Raw genomic sequence first — 23,682 nt, 5'->3', positions numbered from 1 at the left:
CAAAAAAAGACTGAAAAGTGTGGCAAACAAGCCTGGTAATGATAGGCCTATTTGAAAATGCCTTGGATACTTTTTTAACCCTTTCACGCTTAGAGGTCACTAGCGGACAGCTATTATTTCTTGCATATGCATGGGTTTTAATTTGATGGCATAGTTGCACATCAACCATTACAGTGGACTTAGTACATCATCCTATACACTGCCACCAAGTGGCAAGCCTTTGTATGTGGATTTTATTTGTTCTCCAAACCAAGATGGCCGACGGACAGTCAGAAATGCTAAATTGCTCTGGAATATCCATCCATTCCTTATGGAGACTCTTGCAGCTAAAAAAATATATTGTAACATCAAGTAACATCTAAGGAGTAATTTCATTGTTTTTGACAAGTATTGATTTTAGATTGGGAGGAAATTCTGATTAATCATCTGTTTACTAAATTGGACATTATGAATCACTAGCTATATTTCAGTTACAATTCAAAACTATTACTGTGACTTGTTCTTGAAATCATCTGCTGTAATTTTTTGGCTTTTAATAAATGTATTTGTGTTATTAGACTGTAATTTGTTGTTACATCAAAAAAGTAATCTGATTACATAATGTATGTTACTTGTAATGCGGTACATTACTCGTAACATCAAAAAAGTAATCTGATTACATAATGCACATTACATGTATTGTGTTACTTTACTCATTATATCAAAAAAAGTAATCTTATTGCGTAATGCATGTTACTTGTTGTAATGCATTACTTTACTTGTTACATCAAAAAAGTAATCTGAACACATACCTGCTCATTTCAGATGAGATTTGAAAACACCTGATGACTAGTTTTTCTGCAGTCAGAAAACCTCAATAGATCAATGTATAGATTTCAGTCTCAGAAATTTGTCAATTTTTAACATAATCAGAATTAACAGCTATTAGGTCCCGTTCTTCGTGATCCCATGTTTCAAACTTTAGTTAGTGTGTAATGTTGTTGTTAGAGTATAAATAAAATCTGTAAAATTTTAAAGCTCAAAGTTCAATGCCAAGCGAGATATTTTATTTAACAGAAGTCGCCTACATCGAACGGCCAGTTTGGACTACATCCCTCTACTTCCTTCTTTAATGACGTCACTAAAACAGTTTTTTGACTAACCTCCGCCCACAGGAATACACAAGAGTTGCGTTTGTAGAGTGTGTTTGTCGCCATGTCGTCGAAACGCTGTTATTTTCATCCCGCAGTCCAATCACCGGGTCTGATTCCGGCTCAAATTGATTAGGTAAAATTAAAGACATGTTTATAATAACACTGAGCGCGTGCATCTCCACGTTATGGTAAGAGGCGTGACTTTTCCGGGCACGGTGCGCTCAGAGCTGTCGAATCACAACACAGGAACCGCTGGCACAATCAGAACTCGTTACGTATTTCTGAAGGAGGGACTTCATAGAACAAGGAAGTCATCAGCCCGTTTTTATGACAGTGGAAACAGCGGTATACAGATAAGTAAATTATGTAAAAAATATTGTTTTTTTTTACACGCGAAACATGAACACGTTATATTGCACACTATAAACACAATCAAAGCTTCAAAAAAACACGAAAAACGGGACCTTTAAGGGTAAATCGACATACTCTGGACTGACTGAAGGGAGCGTAAGCGTTTTCTACATAGTTTTAGTTGGGTTTCCACAGGGAAGTTGGGTTGTAACTTCACCGGTTGTAGAGATCTTTAATGGAATCACATCCTCATGTTCTGATATCAAAGACACAAGAAGTTCAACTTGTATGAAGTTCTTCTCTGTCTGCTGGTCGAACAGGAACTGTGGCAGTTTAGACCAAAACATCGTTACCATGGTCATTGTTGTAATAGATGAAAATGTGAAAGTCGTCTCAGTTCAAAAAGTCAAAAGTGGTCACATAGTGTTAAAATTAAATGCTGTTGGAAAATGCAACCATAATAACTAAACCGCTCTTACCACACTTATAATGACTAATCTATAAAAGTATATAAAGTGAAGGATTTGGCAGCTTGTGTGTGATTTGCTGAACCTCTCTGAATCCTTCCATACAGTCATAGTGCAACCCCAGTATACTTGGGTGGCAGTCCCCTACCTCTGCTCCCCTCACGATGTAATCTTATATCATTCACACCGCTCTGCCTCCATCCAAGTACAGGCCATGGTCCAGACTCCAATTAGTGGTCACACTAACAGGCGGAGATGACGCCTGCCCCTCAAATTACCCACAGCAGCATGTTTAAAGACTGCAAGGGGGGTATTGCTGCTGGCACACCGTGGGCTGATACCCAGGAGTCAGGCAGCTCTGCTTTAATTAAAGGGTGCTTTTGCATTTGTTTCTGCTGCTTGTGTTTCAGAAATTTATTTCAAATGGCAATGCCACCCAGTATTATGACCCTAGTGTATTCAGGTACGACGGTAGGATGGCATTGATGGACTATTTGCTGAGCTCCAGGAGGGAAGTAGGGCTGTAATCTTGAAAAACTTTTTTTTTTATGTATATGACAGAATCCATGTGCCATAACCTCCATATAATTTTATACTTTTTGATTCTTATATGCAATTGTAATTGTAGGACATAGTGGAAACATGATTCAAATTAATTTCAAAAACATTTTAATCATGTAGCCAGGACAAAATTGAAACATGATGTATGTCAGTGTCCAAAAAAAGTAATTTTTCTGCTTTCCAAAATTCACAGCAGTGCCACTAAGTCAGTGGTTCTCAACCATTTTGACTCGAAGGTCTCACATATGTCAAACACATTTTTATGAACAGAAACTGGGAGTATTGATATAATAATACATGATTAATTTTGTGATTCCAGAACTTTTAATAAATGTATGTTCTTCAATAAAAACTATAGATTTTCAGGGACAAAAAATGTGATTGCAGTCATTTGATATGATTATTTTAGCATTTTAATTTAAAGTAGAGTTAGATTATTTTCATATATTAATAATAATCTGTTAATTTAAATGCTTTTAACTCACCCTGCGGCCCCCTTGTAAGCTTGCTGAGGCCCCCTAGTGTGCCCCGGGACCCCTGGTTGAGAACCACTGCACTAATCTCCTTAACATGTCTCCCTCTAGTGGATAAAAATGTAATTGCCATACAATTGAATACCCCACAGGTGAACACGAAACATCAAAGCAGTATTAATGTGGCTGACAAGCTGGTTCTCTCTTGGCAGAGAAGACAACCGCTTAAAAAATAGACATGTTAGTGAATTAATCAGTGAAGACTTCCATGGAATGTAAATGCAGAACCGATGATGGTTTCTGAAAGCGCTGATGCACAACTTAATTTTAGCTGCAGGAAAAATGTATATTTTACAAGTATCACATGTACCATTTCAAAACAATACAGGCCTAACTGGTCAAACAAGCTTCACTGCAAACATACATTTTAATTAAAAATACTGATGCACGTGATGTACACAGAATAACGACACATTATAGTGGAGCATAGTGGCTTAAACAGGATGGGACAAATCAAGAACTGCTACTTTGAGATTGTGCCCTTCATGAGGACATTTATCTCCAGTTTGCTCCAGATTGGTTTTGTAATAAAACTGTAGAGCAAGTCACTTTGCATATAAGGATCTGCAAAACTTGAAAAAAATGGTCAGTATCTGTATCCTATTTGAAAGGCACCTTATTAAGTTTTTATACAAACTAGATGTGTTTCTGATCTCTAGTGGAATCTTTGGGAAAATTTCAGCAGAGCTTAATAACTTCCTCATCTTGAATGTCACATAATAGCTGTCCTGTTTGAGTCGTCTCTCCATGTGACAGACCTGAGCACATATTTCAAATACTACCAATAACAAAGAGCCTCTTGAGAATGTAAAAACAATGCAGAAACTCGCATCTCCAAAGTGCTGAGAAAATAACTCGTGACCACAGAGCAGCACATATTCTTCTCTTCCTTGTTCCTGGTTAGTTGCAAAAGGAAACATGCCATTTCCTCTGCAGTGCGGCCTGGTCTGAATGTTGAGTGTTTTCAAGTTTTTAACACTCAATCTGTCAGTTCAATTTTCCATTGCTCCCATAGCTGCTCGTATTATCGCCATGTGTACCAATCAGCCCTCTGATGACCGCTAGACCTGAAATCAATTTGTAATAGGAATAAAGAGAAAGCACACAAGGAAATAATGTGAATAAGTATATTTGCAGATGAGCTTAGATAATGCTAACATCAAACATACATATAATAGTTAATATGTTAAATGAAATCATTTGAATAAAATAGAATAGAATAAAATGCTGCTTTAGATTGATATTTATTGTGAAAAGCATTATGCAAAAAAAATTTAATTGGAAATGTTTGTCTTCACAAACATTAGTGACAAAACCCTAATACACAGTCATTATTTTTCAGATAATATTCCCCTCACTTATTTAATTTAGATTCAAAATATTTTATTTACATCAATTTAAATTGCAATTCACAATTTAATACAATCACCATTAAAGGGATAGTTCACCCAAAAATGGTGTCATCATTTACTCACCCTCAAGCTGTTCCAAGCCTGGAGGATGATATTTTGAAGAATATGGATAACCAAACAGGTCTTGGACCCCATTGACTATATGTAAAAATACTATGGAGGTCAATGGGGTCCCATCAACTGTTTGTTTTCCGACATTTTTCAAAATACAGTGCACAGCATAAATGAGTACACCCCCTTTGAAACTTCTGAAAGTCAGCAATTAATCAATTACTTAGAAGACATGTTAGGGTTCTTTAGAGATATAATGTTCCAAATCAATTACCAAAGAAGCATGTCAAAATTATATAGGAAAATAAGATTTTCTTATCAAGGTGATAAAATGTTGTGTAGCAAAAATGAATACACCCTCCTAAAAGTTACTAATTAAAAAGGAAATAAAAATGTTCCGGTGTAAGTTTAAGGCAATGTTTGATCAACAGGTAAGTATGTTGAACCATAGACTGCGTGCAGTTAAATCGCGCTAAATTACTGCTGTTCTCGACAATGCACCTTTTGTAAAAGTGGGGATTTAGCACTTGCATGAAGAACATATAGACACAGATATTGGATTTATATCAATTTAAGACTCAAACTTTCTTCGATACAAAAACATACCTTGTGTGAGTTCTTGTATTTAATGTTGATAACGAGGAAGAATGCAATTGTACCCAAATATCCACATGACTGCAAACGTGCATTATTATACAACAAACATACATTTTAAACACAGTACTGTCAGTATTTACTCTATTTTGCAACGAAAAAATATTTCTAATGAAAACCAGAGCAGAACTACAACACACGAATGCGGCTTTGAACGAATCGTGAGAGTCAATGATTCATTCACAGCCACTTGCTTCATTACTGAATGAATGACTCGATGACTCACTCATAAAAACAGTAACTTGCTGCCACCTACTGGAAGTTTTAGTTTAATATTTAAAAGTATCACTTCATTTTATGTATAAATCATTGCATCATTGCATATTTCTCTTTTAAACATTTTTTATTTAAAACATTATTTATTTTATAAAATTATTCATAGACGTAAAAATATGCACTGGAAAATCAATTTAGGAGGCAAATATTGTCCCTTAATGGAAAAAAGGTGTGACTGCAGTCGAAGTGGAAGAGAGGGGGTACGCAGAAGGATGGAAATCCCTTCAGGGGGTACTCCATGCTAAAACGTTTGAGAACCACTATTATAGCCTACTGAATCATTCTCAGACTTAATGCTGACAACAATTGAACCACTTGGGAGAACTGTCAGGAGACTTATTTCTTAGCACAAAAAGTACAGTGGTAAAAGAGGATTACCAAATCATTGTTTTAAGTGTGAAAATATAGCAAAAGTAACACAGAAATTCAAAAACAATGGACTTGTGACAAGGCCCCTGAAATAATCAAGCCTTCATTTTAAGCTTTCATTTAGTGATGAGGGATTTTTTTTGCTAGACAAAGAGCAGGAGAAATACCAAGCTAGTGTCTCAGCAAAAGCAAAAGCTATGAAAAGAGTGACTGTTTATCTCACAGAGTAAGATGCAGCCTGCAGAAATGACATGTTTGGTTGTTGTTCTCACTGGAACTACCTACTGTAGCCAAAGCACAATAAAGTCAGTTAGCCATTTCCAAAGCCCATATTTACAAAATATAGATTCTGGGAATCAATACTCTGGTCTCATGAGAACAAATCAATCATTTTAAATCTAACAGCGTCCAGAATGTTATGGTGTTGCTAGAGGAGGAGTACAGTGAGAAGTGCCTGGTTCCCACAGTAAAGCTCAGTGGTAGTAAAGCTGTTATATAGGGATGTATGAGTGCTGAAGGTGTGAGAGAGTTGTGCTTTATCAATGCTGTTATGAATTCCCACACCACTGTATAATTTAATACACAAACTTGAAACAGAAGATGTTACCCTTTCCTCATTCCCTGCATTTTTTCAACATGACAATGAGGATATGCATTCTCCCAAGGTGAAAAACCTTCTGTGGACATGTATTGCACTCAATCTTAACACTCTTGAGCCCCTCTGGGGGATTCTGTAGAGACGAGTTGAGCAACACTCCCCATTAAAGAGCAGAGCATTTAAGGAGCTCATCATCCAGGAGTTAAACAGGACAGATGTGACAATTTGTCATGAACTTGTACACTCTGTACCAAGAATGGTCAGAGCAGTATATTCAAAATTATGGAATATACTAAGTACTAGAATATTATACATGTGTTGAATTAAATCTAGGGTGTACTCATTTCCGCAATCCTTAATTTACACAAAATTGGCTAATTTACATATTTTATGGCTATTAATGTCATATATTTCTCAGTTTTTATTATGTATATGTTTAATACATTTTAGTTTTGCCATCTTTCCATGAATTGTACTAGTGATCATAAAGAAAATACATTGTTCAGAGAGGGTGTACTCATTTATGCTGTGCACTGTATCATCTTCCAGGCTTGGAACAGCTTGACGGTGAGTAAATGATGACAGAACTATCATTTTTGGGTGAACTATCCCTTTAGGTTACCATTGTATATAGTAAAGAAAAATAAATTTGATTATTAAACTTTCAACCTGGTTTTCTCTAAAAGTCTACTTCCCCTTTTAATCTAGAACAAAGAAGATCAGCAAATGGCAGAAAATTTGTGATACCAAGCAATCATATCCACCATTCAGGCTGAGCCAGATTTTAGTGGTTAAACAACAACTCATTTTGGGTAGGTTTCAAAAAATTCCAAGACTCACGTTGGCGAATTACGATCGGCCAGATGAGAAGGGTTGAGAGACAGAGAGCTGCAACAGCAGCCACACCGGCAGTGACGGTCACCATGACATTGTGATAGAACCATTTGCAGTCAGACTCCAGTGTGCTGTGAATAAAGGGCAAAATAATGTGAGAAACAGTACAAGGCAGAGTAGAAACTTTCATAAAACATGAGACATTGAATAGTTAGACTTTCACACTCAAACACAGACATGTAGACCAACTGCAGCATACACATTACAACATTCAGTGTCATAAAATGAGACAAGTAGATTATCATAGCCACTGTGCATTCAAGGGGTATTTGCAGACAAGAAGGGTATTTAAAGATTCTACATTCCCAGCCACTATGGTCAGGAGTCAGGAGATGCTGGATTGTACTCACTGACAGGGATGTAAAGACTGTATTATCATGATTCCAAGTCCATTGGCCACCTTATCAGTGAAGCTCATTGCACCGTACACAAAAGCACCACTTTGCTGTTAAAAGAAAGATCTTCATTAGAGCTATGCTTGCAGGCAAAAGTCGGGAATGATTAAGATTTTTTTTATGTTTTTAAAAGAAGTCTCTTTTGCTCACCAAGGCTGTACTGATTTACTCAAAAATACAGTAAAAACAGTAATAATGTGAAATATTATTACAATTTAAATAACTGTTTTCTGTTTAAATATATTTTAAAATGGCTGTTAAAAATTCTGCTTCACATCACAGCAACAAATTATATTTTAAATATATTAAAATAGAAAATAGTTATATTGAAATGTAACAATATTTTATTGTATTACTATTTTTACTGTATTTTACTAAATTATTCCAAACTTTTGACCACCAGTGTATTACAAATGAGGTTCCATCAAGGAAAATAAATAAATAAAAGTTTTTTTCTATCAAATTGCTAAAATGACAAATTTTGCCTACAGCCAATTCAACCTTACAAATGGGACTGTAAACAAAAAATAACCAATAATATTTTTGTAAAATGTTTTTAGAATACCATTATTCATTTACAACAACAACAACAACAACAACAAAAACAAAACTATTATGAATATGTTTTAAATTTTTCGTTGTCATGTGAACAAGCAATATTCTAATGCAAGTCTCACATACCTAAAATATAGATCACAATAACGGTCATAACTTAAAAATGACTAGTGGTTCAGCGAGGGAGTCAATTGTGAACTCAGTAATCATATATGTATACAGGTTCATCTCAATACATTAGAATATCATGAGAAAGTTTTTTTTTCTTTTCTGTAATTGAATTTAAAAAGTAAAATTTAAATATATTCTAGATTTATTAAACAAAGTAAAATACTTTTTTTAAAATACTTTTTTGTTTTCATTTTGATGATTACAGCTTGCTGCTCATCAAAATCAAAAAATCAGTATCTCAAATTATTAGAATATTTAATTTCAAGTTCTATTAAATTACCATTCTCAGGGTATAAATACTGGATTTAGGTCAGTAATCCCAACAGCAGTCTGGGGAAGTCTGCTGACTTGACAGTTGTCCAGAAGACGATCATCAAGACCCTCTGCAATGAGGGTAAGCCACAGAGGGTCATTGCTGAAAGAGCTGGCTGTTCGCAGAGTGCTGTGCCAAAACATATTCGTGGAAAGTTGACCGGAAGGAAAAAGTGTGGTAGGAAAAGGTGTACACGTGAAAGGAATGACCGCAGGCTTGAGAAGATTGTCAGGCGAAGCTGATTTTAAGAACTTAGGAGAGCATCAAAAGGAGTGAACTGAAGCTGGAGTCAGTGCATCAAGAGCCACCACACACAGACGTCTTCAGGAAATGGGCTACAACTGTTACATTCCACGTACCAAGCCACTTCTGAACCAAAGACAACTTCAAAAGCATCTTACCTGGGCTAAGGAGAAAAAGAACTGGACTGTTGCTCAGTGGTCCAAAGTCCTCTTTTCAGATGAAAGTAAATTTTGCATTTCATTTGGAAATTAAGGTCCCAGAGTCTGGAGGAAGAGTGGAGAGGCACAGAAACCATGTTGCTTGAAGTCCAGTGTGAAGTTTAAACAGTAAGTGATGATTTGGGCTGCCATGTCATCTGCTGGTGTTGGTCCACTGCGTTTTCTGAAGTCCACAGTCAACGCAGCCAACTACCAGGAAATTTTAGAGCACTTCATGCTTCCTTCTGCTGACAAGCTTTGCGGAGATGCTGATTTCATTTTCCAGCAGGATTTGGCACCTGCCCACACTGCCAAAGGTACCAAAAGCTGGTTCAATGACCACGGTGTTACTGTGCTTGACTGGCCAGCAAACTCGCCTGACCTGAACCCCATAGAGAATCTATGGGGTATTGTCAAGAGGAAGATGAGAGACACCAGACCCAACAATGCAGATGACCTGAAGGCCGCTATCAAAGCAACCTGGGCTTCCATTACACCTGAGCAGTGCCACAGTCTGGTTGCCTCCATGCCACGCCGCATTGATGCAGTAATTCATACAAAAGGAGGCCCAACCAAATATTGAGTGCATAGAAATGAACATACTTTTCAGAAGCCTGTCATTTCTGTTTAAAATATCCTTTTTTTATTGATCTTATGAAATATTCTAATTTATTGAGATAGTGAATTGGTGGGTTTTTGTTAAATGTGAGCCAAAATCATCACAATTAAAAGAACCAAGGATGTAAAGTACTAAAGTCTGTGTGCATTGAATTAATTTAATACACGAGTTCCACAATTTGAGTTGAATTACTGAAATAAATGAACTTTTCCACGACTTTCTAATTTATTGAGATGAACCCGTATATGTAGATGCCACATTCGACAATGGATTTATGGATTACATGATTACATATTATTCAGACAAGAATATTTGTTTTTGTAATGTTGCTGTTTTCTAAATGTACTTAATTATAAGTAAATATGTTTTAAAAGCATAAGATGTGATTTTGTTTTATTCAGTATTACTATCAGCAAACACTAACAAGTACATTAGTGTTAGTATTTTGAAGTATTAACTGTCCATACATTGCGCTTTAAAAAGAATCTGTTGAGGCTCTTGTTGGTGAATAGAATATTTTTGGAATATATACAGTACATATTTTTGTATCTGTCAAAATAGTACAGGATTATCCTATAATATATGTGACATCAAATAAGGGTTAGCACAAAAGTAATCTAAATGTAATCCAGATTATATTACTGGTCACAAATTTTGCCATGTAATTTGTAATCAGTAACTGATTATAATTCATATGTAATCTACCCAGCTTTGTATATATATATATATATAAAATATGTCAGTAATGGCTTCATTAATGACTTGTTCACGTATAGGACATCACAGTTCGTGCTGTGTTCGTTGCTGCACTGTGTACACTAACAAGATAACATCTGACGAAACCACATGTGAACAAACAGTTCGATTTTCAAGTACTGTTGCATATGTTTATTTTTAATCACATCTGAAACTGCAGCCCTGCATATTTTTCAATAATATGACTAAACAAGCCTGAACCACCAAACTGATAACCAATTACTTGTATAAATCTCATCCGATGTGCTAGTTCAGCATTTAAACAGATTTTGTGAAGAGCCCCTCAAAAACAGGTTTAAGAATTATCAACTGATATACATTTATGCATCTCTAAAAAATGCTAGGTTGTTTTAACCCATGTTTGAGTCAAATATGGACAAACTCAACTGTTGGGTTGAAAAAATGTAATTTAAAAATTTAAACCAACAGTTGGGTTTGTCCATATTTGACCCAATCATGGGTTAAAACAACCCAGTATTTTTTAGAGTGTATATATGATATCATCACATACTGTTTGATCTCCGATGAGATTGGCGGTCATGGACAGTGACATGACCAGAATGACAGCAGATCCAGCTCCCAGAAGCACGGCAGCTCCATAAACCCGTCGACCCATGTTTGTGTCCACCAAAACCCAAAAGGAAAACACCATTATGGGCACAAGACCTAAAAAATAGGTCATCTGAAATGCAGAAATGACATATGAGGCATTCATATTCACAGTATTTGGATCAAGCAGAGAAACAGTGAAAACTCACAGAGGTACCGATCCATTTACTAACAGGCTTCATAACCAGAGAAAACACCAACCCACTGACATACATGACCAGGGGAATGGTTGCAATGTAGTTCTGCAAAAAAAAAAAAAAAAAAAGAGAGAACATATTGTGCTCAATTTTACATTCGCTTCATTGTGCCAGAACATAACTGCCTAAACCTGCCTTACTGTACACATGTGGTTTTGAAATTAAAAGTACAAATACACTGTGCTAATGTTAGTTTAATAAAAGCAATAAAAGTCAATGTGCTCCAATGTTACATGCAAAAAAACATTTTTTAAAATGTCTTCTTTCGTGCTCTACATAGTGTTTTTTATTTATATATGATTATAGTATTTATTATTTTTTATTTTTTCATATTTGGAAAGTGTCATGTTCCTCACCTTTGGCAGTGATAAGGAGTTTGTCAGATACATCGGGATGTACGTTTGGGACAAGTTTACAATCAGTCTAGTGCACATATATAAAATGGCAACCTGGAGGAAGAAAAAAAAAATATACCTTTATTGTTATTAAATATCACACTGTGAAATATTTCATTACAAGATGGGTTTTTTACATGTTTGTAGAGTCCACAAGGCATTTTGTGTGTCTGTGTGTTCTGCACCATTTCATGCATCTATAAATGTGAGAGGTCTCCATAAGATCACCTGATAGAAGGCAGGCTCGACGAGCCAGTGTTTCCACAGGAGCAGGGGTCCGGAGGTCTGGGAAGAGCCGGGGATTGGAGGCTGAGATTGTCCAGTCTCTTTACTTTCCTCAGGCTGGACTTCCTTAGTGCCCACATGAAAGATGATGGAGGTAACAGTACCGATGGCCCACACTATGAGCGCCAGATACTGTCACAACAAAGATAATGCCAATATTACGAAGAAATGAACACAGCAGATGATATTTTGAAGAATGTTGGTAACCAAACCGTTTCAGTTCCCATTGACATCTATTGTATTTTTTGTATTAAGTCTTGTTTTAAGGACTTCAATGTTTGTTTACCAACATTCCTATTTTTTATGTTCGACAGAAGAAAGAAAGTCATACAGGTTTGGAACAACAAGTAAATGATGGCAGAATTTTTATTTTGAGGTAGACTGTCCATTTAACTCTGAATTTAAAGGTTTTCAGCTTGATCAGACATCATACTGAACTCAATTTGGTCTCCATTACTAAGAGTACGAATATGTTTGCATTTGCTCACTCTGAATGTGGGAACATCAAACCAGCTCAAATTCTGGGAAATAGATGGGTCTTCTGTCTGTTGGGATTGGAAGTGGAACAAGAGCCATGCCACAGCATACACAGCAATGTTTGCCACCACTGTGAAAGCATACCTGTACAGGAAAGCAAACAACTCTTAAAAATCATCAATAACAAAGTGATATGAAGCAACAAATTGACATCCATGAAAAGCCAGAGTTTACACCGTGTTCCAAGTGACATATCAGTAAGATTTCAGTACAATAAACATTCAGATTTTAGTTTTTCTAAGAAAATGTTTGTTTGTTTATTTATCCATGTCTTTTTAGATAACTGGTATCAATCTCAGACAAAAGAATTTGCCAGGTCTATGGAAACCCTACTTAGAGGTTGTTCCACATTATTAAGCAAGTCACAGTTCTCATGCAGTATGGGGAGGAAGAAAGATCTTTCTGAAGATTGTTGCTGAGTCTTTCTTAAGTTGTTTGCTGAGCCTGGTTAGTACCTGGATGGAAGACCTCCTGGGAAAACCAGGTAGCTGCTGGAAGAGGTGTTAGTGAGGCCAGCAGGGGGTGCTCACCCTGTGGTCTGTGTGGGTCCTAACGCCCCAGTATAGTGATGGGGACACTGTACTGTAACAAGCACTGTCCTTCGGATGAGACGTTAAACCGAGGTCCTGACTCTCTGTGGTCATTAAAAATCCCGTGGCACTTCTTGTAAAGAGTAGGGGTGTAACCCCGGTGTCCTGGCCAAATTCCCTCCATAGGCCCTTACCAATCATGGCCTCCTAATAATCCCCATCCATTGAATTGGCTCTTTCACTCTCTCTCCTCTCCACCTTCAGCTGGTGTGTGGTGAGCGCATTGGCGCCGTTGTACTGTGGCAGCCGTCGCATCATCCAAGTGGATGCCGCACACTGGTGGTGGATGAGGAGAGACCCCCGATATGATTGTAAAGCGCTTTGGGTGTACAGTAGTACATATGAAAGCGCTATATAAATGCCTCATTCATTCATTCATTCATTCATTCATTCAAGATGAAAAGCATGAAATGGTGCAATGTTGTGCAAAAGGCATGAAAACAACTAATATTGTGTGAAAACTGAATGGAGATAGTCAAATTATCATAAGATTTGTGAGTGATTTAGAGCACAGCAGAACTCTGTCAGATAAAGGCTTATTAATGAAAGTTCCTGTCAAAAAAAAAGAATTTTATTAAAAGGGCAGCTATAAAAAAGCCAGTGTTGAGCAGCAAACAGGTATTTGAAGCTGCTGGTGTCTCTGGAGTCTCAAGAAGCTTTGCATGCAGGCTGGCAGTTGTGCGTAAAGATGCATTTCAGCCACTCCAAACCAAAGCTCACAAAGAGAAACATTTACAGTGGGTGTAGAAATACATTTTCAAACAGTTTTATTGCTGTGGTGTTTTTTTGCAGCATGGGATAGTGCATAGTGCATTGCATTTCAGAAGGCACTATCCTCCTTTTTATATCATAGCTAAAAATGGCCAGTTATGAAGTCCACCTATCTTGCAAAAGTCATTTTAATACTCTAAGAGACCCTAAAGGGACCTTCCATCTCACTTCCCAATATTCCAGCCCAAATCATCACCCGCCAGCTCGTTGCTGACGTTGCAGTCTTGTTGGAACGTGGTGGCCATTCACCAACCATCCAGAAATCCATCCATTTAGAACATACATTGTAGTACGGCATTAGTCAGTGAATAAAACTATTTAAAAATGAGTCTTCATGTATTTCTAAACACACTGTAAATGTTTCTCTTTGTGAGGTTTGGTTTGGAGTGGCTGAAATGCATCTTTACGCACAACTGCCAGCCTGCATGGAGAGCTTCTTGAGACTCCAGAGACACCAGCAGCTGTTTGCTGCTCAACACTGGCTTTTCGATAGCTGCCCTTTTAATACAATTAATTTTTTTGACAGGAACTTTCATTAATAAGCCTTTATCTGACCGAGTTCTGCTGTGCTCTAAATCACTCACAAATCTTATGATAATTTGATCATCTCCATTCAGTTTTCACACAATATTAGTTGTTTTCATGCCTTTTGCACAACATTGCACCATTTCATGCTTTTTATCTTCAGAAAGATCTTTCTTCCTCCCCATATTGCATGAGAACTGTGACTTGCTTAATAATGTGGAACAACCTCTAAGTAGGGTTTCCATAGACCTGGCAAATTCTTTTGACTAAGATTGATACCAGTTATCTAAAAAGACATGGATAAATAAATGAACAAACATTTTCTTAGAAAAACTAAAATCTGAATGTTTATTGTACTGAAATCTTACTGATATGTCACTTGCATAATAATTTGGAACGAGGTGTAGTTTAAAGTCTCAATGAAATGGAAGTAGATCTATTCTTCTGTATTGTGACGTTCATCCAGATTAATGAAAAAGAAAAACTGTAGGGTGGGGGCTTGGTTCATTCCACTGATTGTTGAATGGATGTAGCAGTTGATGCAGATGAACATGAGATTACATGGGTTTAATTGGATTAAATGTTTGGAGAAGTCCTGCATACATCACCAGAAAGAAGTTGTCCGTTTTTACAGGAAGATCCAGTTAAGACGTTTTATTAGACATTACGTGGTCAAAAAATGAAACATGCACAGACAAATAAGATCAATAACAAGCATTTAAAAATAGATAGGGTGAATCATTTCATGCTGACTTTAAAATAAGGAAACAGTTTTCTTGTGGTTTCCTGTTTCATTTCCAAGACAAAGTATGTCTAACAATGTCACTGAATAGCTTATAAGACTCTTAAGTTTGTCATCACTGTATTATTGGTCTACTTCGGTTATTTCACTTGAAGAGGTAGGGATACCTGTATGACGTTAGTTCCACTTTGGCATGCTCGCATGTGACCAGCTCTGGAATGAGCGACAGGTGGGATATCTGGGTAGCAGCCCAGCCAAATTGGAAGATGATGATGAATGGGATGGCGTAAATGAGTCCCGTCGACTGTGGGGTTCTCTCATCACATCCCATACAGGGGTTGAATATGAAGGGGAAGGAGGCAAACACACATATTGTTCCTGAGGGGAAATGGACAGTAAACTCAACTGAGCAGTGACTGCAGTGAAACTGTTACACTCAGGAAGTGACATAATTTGGATGTTTTTTACAGCATGACAGTAAATCTGATTCCATTTTGATCATTCTAATACAATTTGTAGTGTTGGCTGTAATTTGTGCTCATTCAACCCTGTTACCCAAGTTACTGCGAGAAAAAGAAAGACATAAAACAAATCATTTTGTTTAATTTGTGGTAAATATAAGTGTGTGTAAGTGTAAATAGCCCGTCTAATATCTTTTACACTTTGTGTAAATAGCATCTAGGCATATAGCTATTTGCACTTTGTAAACAGATCTATTTCTAAGAAAAGATAGCTAGCCTATATTTTCACTTTAAATGCAAATAGCCGCTGCCTTGAGTAAATTAGCAATCCTGTTACCTATTCTGGCGTTTTTTTTTTTTTTTTTTTTTTTTTTTACAATTTTGTCTATTTAATATATTGCAAAAAATTACACAAATAAGGGTTTGAACAAAAGATTTCTAAACAAATCAGGCGTTTAAACAAATTATTATACCACTTAAAAATTGGGTTTTAAAAAGCAGCTCATATAAAATTTAGTTTGATTTCCTGAACTTCACGATCAATTCTGCTGCCCTTTTGTTTCAAGGTGCTATTTTGTACCCTATATTCGTGGAAAGTACATCTGACATTTCCCTGACTACAGCTGACAAGCTTTCGTTTCTTTTTCCCGTTTGCTTTGAATATGAACCATCGCGTCAGACGACTGCATCAGCGTCATGTCCCACAGCGGTAGTTTGCAGGGATTTTAAACGGAATACACCTTCTACAGATTATTTTAAAGCTCCACAGCAACTTGCTTTTATTATATAGAAACGCTTTAAACAGAACATAGGCTATATCAGCCAAAAATCCTCCACAGACCGCTTGATATAATCAATTTAAGTTACAAGTTTGAATTCTCTTACCCACTAAATGCCAGGTCTTTCTTTTCCCATATTTTCCACATCCTGCCGTCCGGTCCGATTCGTATCCGATGAGCGGAGTGCAGATCCCGTCCGCAATCTGCCCGACTAGCAGCAGAGCACCTGCGTTCGTATCCTTGAAACCGAGAACCGAGTGATAATACACCAGTAAATACGTGAACCACATAGACGCGCAGAGGTCGTTAAAGAAATGTCCCACGGCGTACGTCAGTCGCCTGCACACGGGTAAAGTGACCGGCTGATCAGACATCGTGAATGAAGAAAACGATAAACTGAGTCAAGAGTGAAACAGATAAACTCTTAAACGCAGTTACCAAAGAGTCAACCGACTGAATTGAACCCCAAATCCCATTGAAAAGGATCAGAATGATGCTTTAGCACTGAAGTAAAAGTGAAGCGGTTTCTGCCAGTGTATGTTTGCATCCAGCAGTGCCCGTTTTCGGTTTTAATTCTCCATCTCACACCCACGCGGTAAAGGGGATGTTACTATGAACTGATTTTCATAGACAGCACATGCCCTTTTCAAAGGAGGAAAAGATGGTAAAATCACCTTTGACTTAGTAAAAAATACATAATTGAGAGCAAAAACAATATTGATGCTTGCACTAAAAAAACAACTACAACATTAGATAAAGAAATAGACCTATATTAGATGAAGAGCTGGGTAGATTACTTAGAAATTGTAATCAGTTACTGATTCCAAATTACATGACAAAAATTGTACATTACACATTTACCTAAGGTAATGTAATCTGACTACTTTTTGATTACTTTTAGATTACTTTTGAATAAACTCATTTATCACATTGATTTATATAGGATAATGAAACTTAATTTTATTATTAACTTTTTTATTATTAACTTAATCTCAGGAGGTTCAGCTGACAAAAAAAAAAAAAGTTGGGGAATTCCTGCATTGCATGTTAATATGATGTGAATTTGTACATTTTAATGTGTTTGAAAGACAAAAGCCTTCCAAAGACACTAATACATGGTTAAATGACTCGAGGGAGTGATAATTCAAATAACGATTCTTGTGTTCGTCAGGAGTTGATTAGATATGCAATGCTGCAATGTTGAGAAAACACTTTTCAAAAGTGAAATGATTTCTGTAAACCCAGTGATCAACTGCTGTGTGGATCTCAGTTTTCAGTGATAGTCACAGGACTGGCTGGTCTGTGTGTGCGCAATTCCACAAACCTGGAAGACCTTATAAAAGTATATGAGCATAAGAAAAATTTAAAAGATAAAAAAAAAAAAAAATCAATGAATTATAATTTACTGCCATTGTGGGAATACCATGTAATCAATAAAAAAGTACTCTGATTACAAGTATTTTAAAATGTAATATAATCTAATTACAAATAATACATTTTTGTAATCTGATTACGTAATCCAGATTACATGTAATCAGTTACTACCCAGCTCTGATTAGATGTTACATTTATTGCCCCTCATCTTGAACACTGTCTAAAGGTTTTTGTTAATTTCTGACCCTGGCAGCAAATATGCTATTTTGCCAGAAACTATGCCAATTTTTGTAAAGGGAGATTCACATAGCAGAAAGCACAAACATGTTTTAGTAAAAGAATATCAATTTTGTTGTGCACGCAACCAATAAAAGGATGGATTTAAGACGACAAAGTAAATATTTTGAGATTCAAGTAACATGATTATCAGATTGTTAAAGGGATTGTTCACCCAACAATTTCTGTCATCATTTACTCACCCTTAAGTTGTTATAAAGAAGATATTTTGAAGAATATGGGTAACCAAACAGCTGATGGACCCCATTGACTTCCACATTATTTTTTTCTTCCATACCATGGAAGTCAATGGTTACCCATATTCTTCAAAATATCTTTTTTCATGTTCAGCAGAAGAAAGAAATTCATACAGGTTTGGAACAACGTGAGGGTGAGCAAATACAATATAGAATTTTAATTTAGGGTGAACTTTCCCTTTAACAGATGGACCTTTACAACGCTGAACGTTTTTCTAGAATGAAACAGACAAGATGTTACAGTTCCCAAAAATACAAATTTAGAATCTATCAACACTATTGTTAATAAATGACTAAACCAATCACCTGATAACTTCTTTTTTTAAAATCTCACAAGATCTGACACAGACTGAGTGTGAACATCATATGACATGACAGCACTGACACATGGCCATAAGACATTCACTATAAAGTAATGATGTCACAACGGCTCTAATATGAATGACCTGGTGATCTACTGAGATTCATGGTACTGTAATGGTGTTGAACATCAAAGAAAATAATTCAGACAGCAGGTACATCAAGCTAGAAGCTCTAGAATTACAACCCCTTATTAAATTCTAATTACTTTTGTTCTATATGTATGCATGTATATATATATATATATATATATATATATAACAAAACACACATATATATATGTGTGTTTTGTTCTACATACACACATACTTGTATATATGGTTTACAGGGACTCTCCATAGTTCAGTATATTTTAAAGGCCATTTGGTGTCTGAGGACACAGGAAGTGTTTATGTTGTAATACCTATGTCATTATACACATTTGCGTCCTCATAAACCATATACGCATACACACACACTCACGTCAATAAGGACCAAAATCTCTGAGGAATTTTACCAGCACCTTGTTGAATCTATGCCATGAAGAATTGAGGAAGTTCTGAAGGCAAAAGAGGATCAAACTCGGTACTATCAAAGTGTACCTAATAAAGTGGCCAGTGTGTGTATTTTTAACAATACTGAAATATATATATACAATATAAATATAATATTTTTAAACAATAATCGATTTAAAACTGTAAAAGTAAAACACACCTTAAGCTGAGAAATATACAACATTCAAGGTACGAGGTGAAAATACTGGAGCGGTTCACAACACAGAGCTACAACAACATTCATAACCATTATGCAACATGCTCAAAAAATGTCAGTGCAGGACACTTGCTTAGATTTTAAACATTTTACTTGGAAAGGCACAAACTATGATTTCCTGGTAAATAAATTTTGATGTGAGAAATAAAACTGAAGTACATTTTTCTTCTTTTCCTTTAACGGTCCTTGAACAGAAATCAGCCCTGTGCGGGAGCGCTCCGACATCAGTTTATATTGTCTGACGTTTTTCTCGTCGTTTCATTGCAAGCCCACTGTGTTGTGTTCTTTTTTTTCCCAAAAGTGCAATAACAACAATGACAAGAGAATAATATCCATTTGTCTCTCCATCGCCCACAGTACCTGAGGCCAGTAACTGTGTTACAGAGTCCACAATGACAGAAAAAATGGAAGAATTTCTATTAAAAAAAAAAAAAAAAAAGGACAAAACAGACAAAAAGAAAGCATTTCCAGGACACAACAACTGCTTTACAACCCAGAGATTCCTGTCAACAAAAATCTAAAAATTTAAATACAGGAAAAAAAGACTCCAGAGTCTGGTTGAGATGAATTGTGTCCTGCTATTTTGTAATTTGGTGGGGTTCATTCCCAGTGCAGAGGCGACTCCTGCCCTCAGGCTTTTGTCACAAATAAGAATTATTTCTAAGAAAACTTAAATCACAATCATCCGTTCACTGATGTTTCATCCCCTGATCAATGAACAATAAATGCTCTGCATGGAATCTAGTATACACCGTGTCAAACAGCATCTTTTTTTTTAGTTCACACCACTGGGGTTCTTATATAATCAATTACTCTCATATCATCATGTTCTTTTAATCTTTTTGAATGTTTATGTGTGATCTCTTTATTATTATTATTTTTTTTTTTTTACACATCTTGTATCATATATCTTCATTTATTCTCTTTTTTTTTGAAGGAACCAGAGTCTGTTGGACAGTCAACAACATTCCTTTGCACTCCATTAAGTGGTGAAGCATCTATGAAAGAAAGTGTGATGGGAACAGAAATAGAGATATAGACAGAAGGACAGAGAAAGAGAGAGAGAGAGAGATCCGTGTATTTGCTTGCATTTCAAACTTAACAGTGACCAGAATGTATCAAGTTCTTTTCAAAGAGTGAGCTTCACTTGTGCCTTTGAAGAGCTTTCCTCTTTCTTCTCTTAAAAAAACAACAGCACCTGAAAGAAAATCAGAGCAAAAATTACAAGACCAAAAAAACACCATTCAAATGTCTTGATAAGTAGAATTAGGTTATAAATTAGAGAACGCTGAGACATAATGAGGAACATTAAATCAGTACAGGGACAGTCATACAGCAATATGAGAAGACAAAATGAACATACATAATTCATTTTCAATTAGAGTTGATGAGCTACAGTGATGCAAAACTGGCATATCCAGCGTTGTGACGTATTTATGCAAATGAGAACTTACAACCAATGGGAGTGAAGACAGCAGTCTTCAGTACTCAAGGGTACTCAAGTCACCCAAATACAGGTATAATAAAAATATAAAGAAAATAATGCATGGAAAAGTGTCAACAACTGATAAGATGCATTATTCTCTGCCATTTGGATTTAAATGTTTTAACCTGCACAACGTTAATTTTAAAATAGACAGAAAACTGACTTTTTTTTTTTTTTTTTTTACCAGGTTTACATCCCATTTGTGATTATATTTCAAAATCTATATTCAGCTTGGGCACCCAGCAGTGTGAACGCCTACTAGGAACGCATCTGGGAGACTTACTTTGTGTCATCTGCCACCTCTACCTCAGCGGGTGCAGTGATGGGAGCATTGGAGTGTCCTGCGGTTGGGTCGTCTGTGTTCAGCTCTCCATTTGTGGAGCTCATGACCTGGGGATCGCACAGACAGAAACAATATAAACATTTCATACAATCACCAGAACTGAAGCAATTTCTTTACATTTTTTGTGTGAAATCAGAAAGTCATAATTCACACTAGAACCGTATGTGTCCTATTATAGTAAAGTACTGAAAACTGTGAATTGTAAACATTGAAGAAGATTGAAGATTTAGACCAAAAGGGTGCACTTCTTTCAGAGTATGTGATATACTCTAATAAACACATGCACCGACTCTTATTTAATCAAAATAACATCTGATACACACAAAACAAAGTACTAACTAAAACACTCCTGTGCAACCAAAACAATCATCCTTACCTCAAGATTTACTCACCCTCAAGCCATCCTAGGTAAATATGACTTTCTTCTTTCTGATTAACACAATCGGAGATATATTAATAAATATCCTGACGTGTCCAAGCTTTGTAATGGCAGTGAATGGGGGCAACAAGTTTAAAGCTCAAGAAAGTGCATCCATCCATCATAAATGTATTCCACACGGCTCCGGGGGATTAATAAAGGCCTTCTGAAGTGAAGCGATTTGTTTTGTGTAGGAAAAATATCCATATTTAACAAATTACAAAAGTAAAATATCTAGCTTCCACCAGACCGCCTTGAACATGCTTACACTACGTCCTAAGCCTTCCGTATTCAACTTATGAAACAAGCGTCAGTTAGGCTTTTTCCGTAAGTTGAATACAGAAGGCGGTCTGGTGGAAGCTAGATATTTTACTTTATAATTTGTTAAATATGGATCGCTTTATTAAGCCCCTGGAGCCATTTGTAGTATGTTTATAATTGATGGATGCACTTTCTTGAGCTTCAAACTCATTGCCCCCATTCACTGCCATTATAAAGCTTGGACACGTCAGGATATTTATTAATATATCTCCGATTGTGTTCATCAGAAAGAAGAAAGTCATATACACCTAGGATGGCTTGAGGTAAAGCTTGGGGTAATTTTCATTTGAAAGTGAACTAATCCTTTAAAGAATATACCATTATATTTAATGTCTTTCTGATGAATCAATAGTTTATACAATGTGTGTGTGTGTGTGTGTGTGTGTATTCTCCTGTAGGCTAAAAGAACATATGGAAACATCCTGTTTCCTGCACATATGTGCACATGCCTATCAACCTTATTTTTCACATAAGAGCGGGCACAGCCATTGTAAATTTAATGTGTCTGGTGTCCAGTATTTTTTAGCAGTACAAAACAGCTCGTTATGCTGCTTAATATTGCAAACTGGTATTTCTTACCATATTATTCAAATGTATTGTCTCAATTATAAACACTGGTTTGTAGCGCAAACAGTTTTACATTTTACTGCACTTTGATATTCTTCTCGTTATTTCCCTATAGTGGCTAATAAATCGGAAGTCTCGCACATTCACAGACAACACCTTACTTCCGCGTTGAAAAATAAAAAGGATACAATGAATATGTGATCATTCAAATGAGACATTTTTTTAGGCAGAAAACATGTGACTATGCTGCAACATTACTGTTTTCAAAAGACCTTTTTAGGGGTTTGTTTAGGCCTGAATGATATTTAACCCCTATGAAAGCCATTTTGTAAAACTTGAGGAACTGGCATCTTTGTGCTAGTGTCAATACTTCTAGACAGCACTAAAAGACTTCTAGACAGTGCTATTGCATTAACTTTGAAAAACAACTGAAATCTGAAATAACTAGAACAGACTGAAAACAAAAACTAAATTGAAAAATCATTGAAAATAAAAATAAAATGGTAAACCCAAAACTTTAATAACCCTGTGCTGAGGATGATTTAATTCATTAAAAAAAATTATCTTAAGATATGAGATGAAAAACAGAAGACCTGTTATACAACAGGATGTCATTCCAAAAACCAACACTAGGTGGCACATGTGTTTCATCAAGTGCCTTTACTATACAAGAGTTTCTCTTTCAAATCTATCAGCATCCATTAGATCCTATCACATTGTGAGCTGCTCTCCAACTAAAACGCTTGATGGCTTCTATTTAAAACACACGGTATCTCCAAGGAACGGCACCGCCGCCATCTGTAGCGTGTTCGGAGCCTAAAGGAGCCAAGCTGAGCGTCACAGATGAATGAGTGCGCGAAAAGCAGATAGAGAAGCAGCCATGCTCACTAAAAAGTAGCATCACGCGCAAGCAGTACCTGCACTGAGCCCCCCAGCCTCTCGCCCGTGAGATGCGACCCCAGAGTCTCCTTATTGGTCACTGAAGTGGGATGGGACTCACTTCCTTTGAGTTCAGGTGACTGATCGACAGTGGAAGAGCATTTTGGGTAGGAAAGCGTGGAGAATGGGGCGGGTTGAGGTGGAGATTTTGA

At 36.4% G+C, this 23,682-nt stretch overlaps 2 protein-coding genes across 4 annotated transcripts in view; both read right to left on the bottom strand.

Moving 5' to 3' along the window:
* Positions 1–2,603: 2,603 nt before the first annotated feature.
* On the bottom strand, positions 2,604–17,001 carry mfsd12b (major facilitator superfamily domain containing 12b). The gene is made up of 10 exons (XM_048209857.1): positions 16,546–17,001; positions 15,367–15,577; positions 12,523–12,655; positions 11,978–12,166; positions 11,711–11,803; positions 11,307–11,399; positions 11,060–11,230; positions 7,650–7,744; positions 7,246–7,370; positions 2,604–4,112 (listed from the first exon to the last, which is right to left on the bottom strand). Exons 1-10 carry the CDS (start codon positions 16,811–16,813, stop codon positions 4,033–4,035), a joined length of 1,458 nt encoding a protein of 485 aa, XP_048065814.1. The 5' UTR covers positions 16,814–17,001; the 3' UTR covers positions 2,604–4,032.
* Positions 17,002–19,529: 2,528 nt separating this feature from the next.
* Positions 19,530–23,682, bottom strand: part of csnk1g2b (casein kinase 1, gamma 2b) — a 37,807-nt gene continuing 33,654 nt past the window's right edge. For 2 of the 3 annotated variants that reach the window (XM_048208875.1, XM_048208874.1), the window contains 3 exons: positions 23,509–23,610; positions 21,226–21,332; positions 19,530–20,654 (listed from right to left, as the gene is read on the bottom strand). In XM_048208875.1, coding sequence (XP_048064832.1) covers positions 20,600–20,654; positions 21,226–21,332; positions 23,509–23,610 — 264 coding nt within the window. In that variant the 3' untranslated portion in view covers positions 19,530–20,599. The remainder of the gene's footprint in view (positions 20,655–21,225; positions 21,333–23,508; positions 23,611–23,682) is intronic. The other variant, XM_048208878.1, reaches the window with a different exon arrangement.

Source organism: Megalobrama amblycephala, linkage group LG12, assembly GCF_018812025.1.
Source record: "Megalobrama amblycephala isolate DHTTF-2021 linkage group LG12, ASM1881202v1, whole genome shotgun sequence".
Taxonomy (NCBI): domain Eukaryota; kingdom Metazoa; phylum Chordata; class Actinopteri; order Cypriniformes; family Xenocyprididae; genus Megalobrama; species Megalobrama amblycephala.
The sequence above is the reverse complement of the archived record's forward strand: the minus strand, read 5'-3'. Positions and strand labels throughout refer to the sequence as shown.

Coding starts and splice junctions, on each gene's coding strand:
- mfsd12b (XM_048209857.1), bottom strand. CDS start 16,813: ATGTCTGATCAGCCGGTCACTTTACCCGTGTGCAGGCGACTGACGTAC. Junction 12,167..12,522: donor TTGATGTTCCCACATTCAGA/GTGAGCAAATGC, acceptor TTGTTGTGACAG/TATCTGGCGCTCATAGTGTG. Junction 11,400..11,710: donor ACTCCTTATCACTGCCAAAG/GTGAGGAACATG, acceptor TTTTTTTTGCAG/AACTACATTGCAACCATTCC.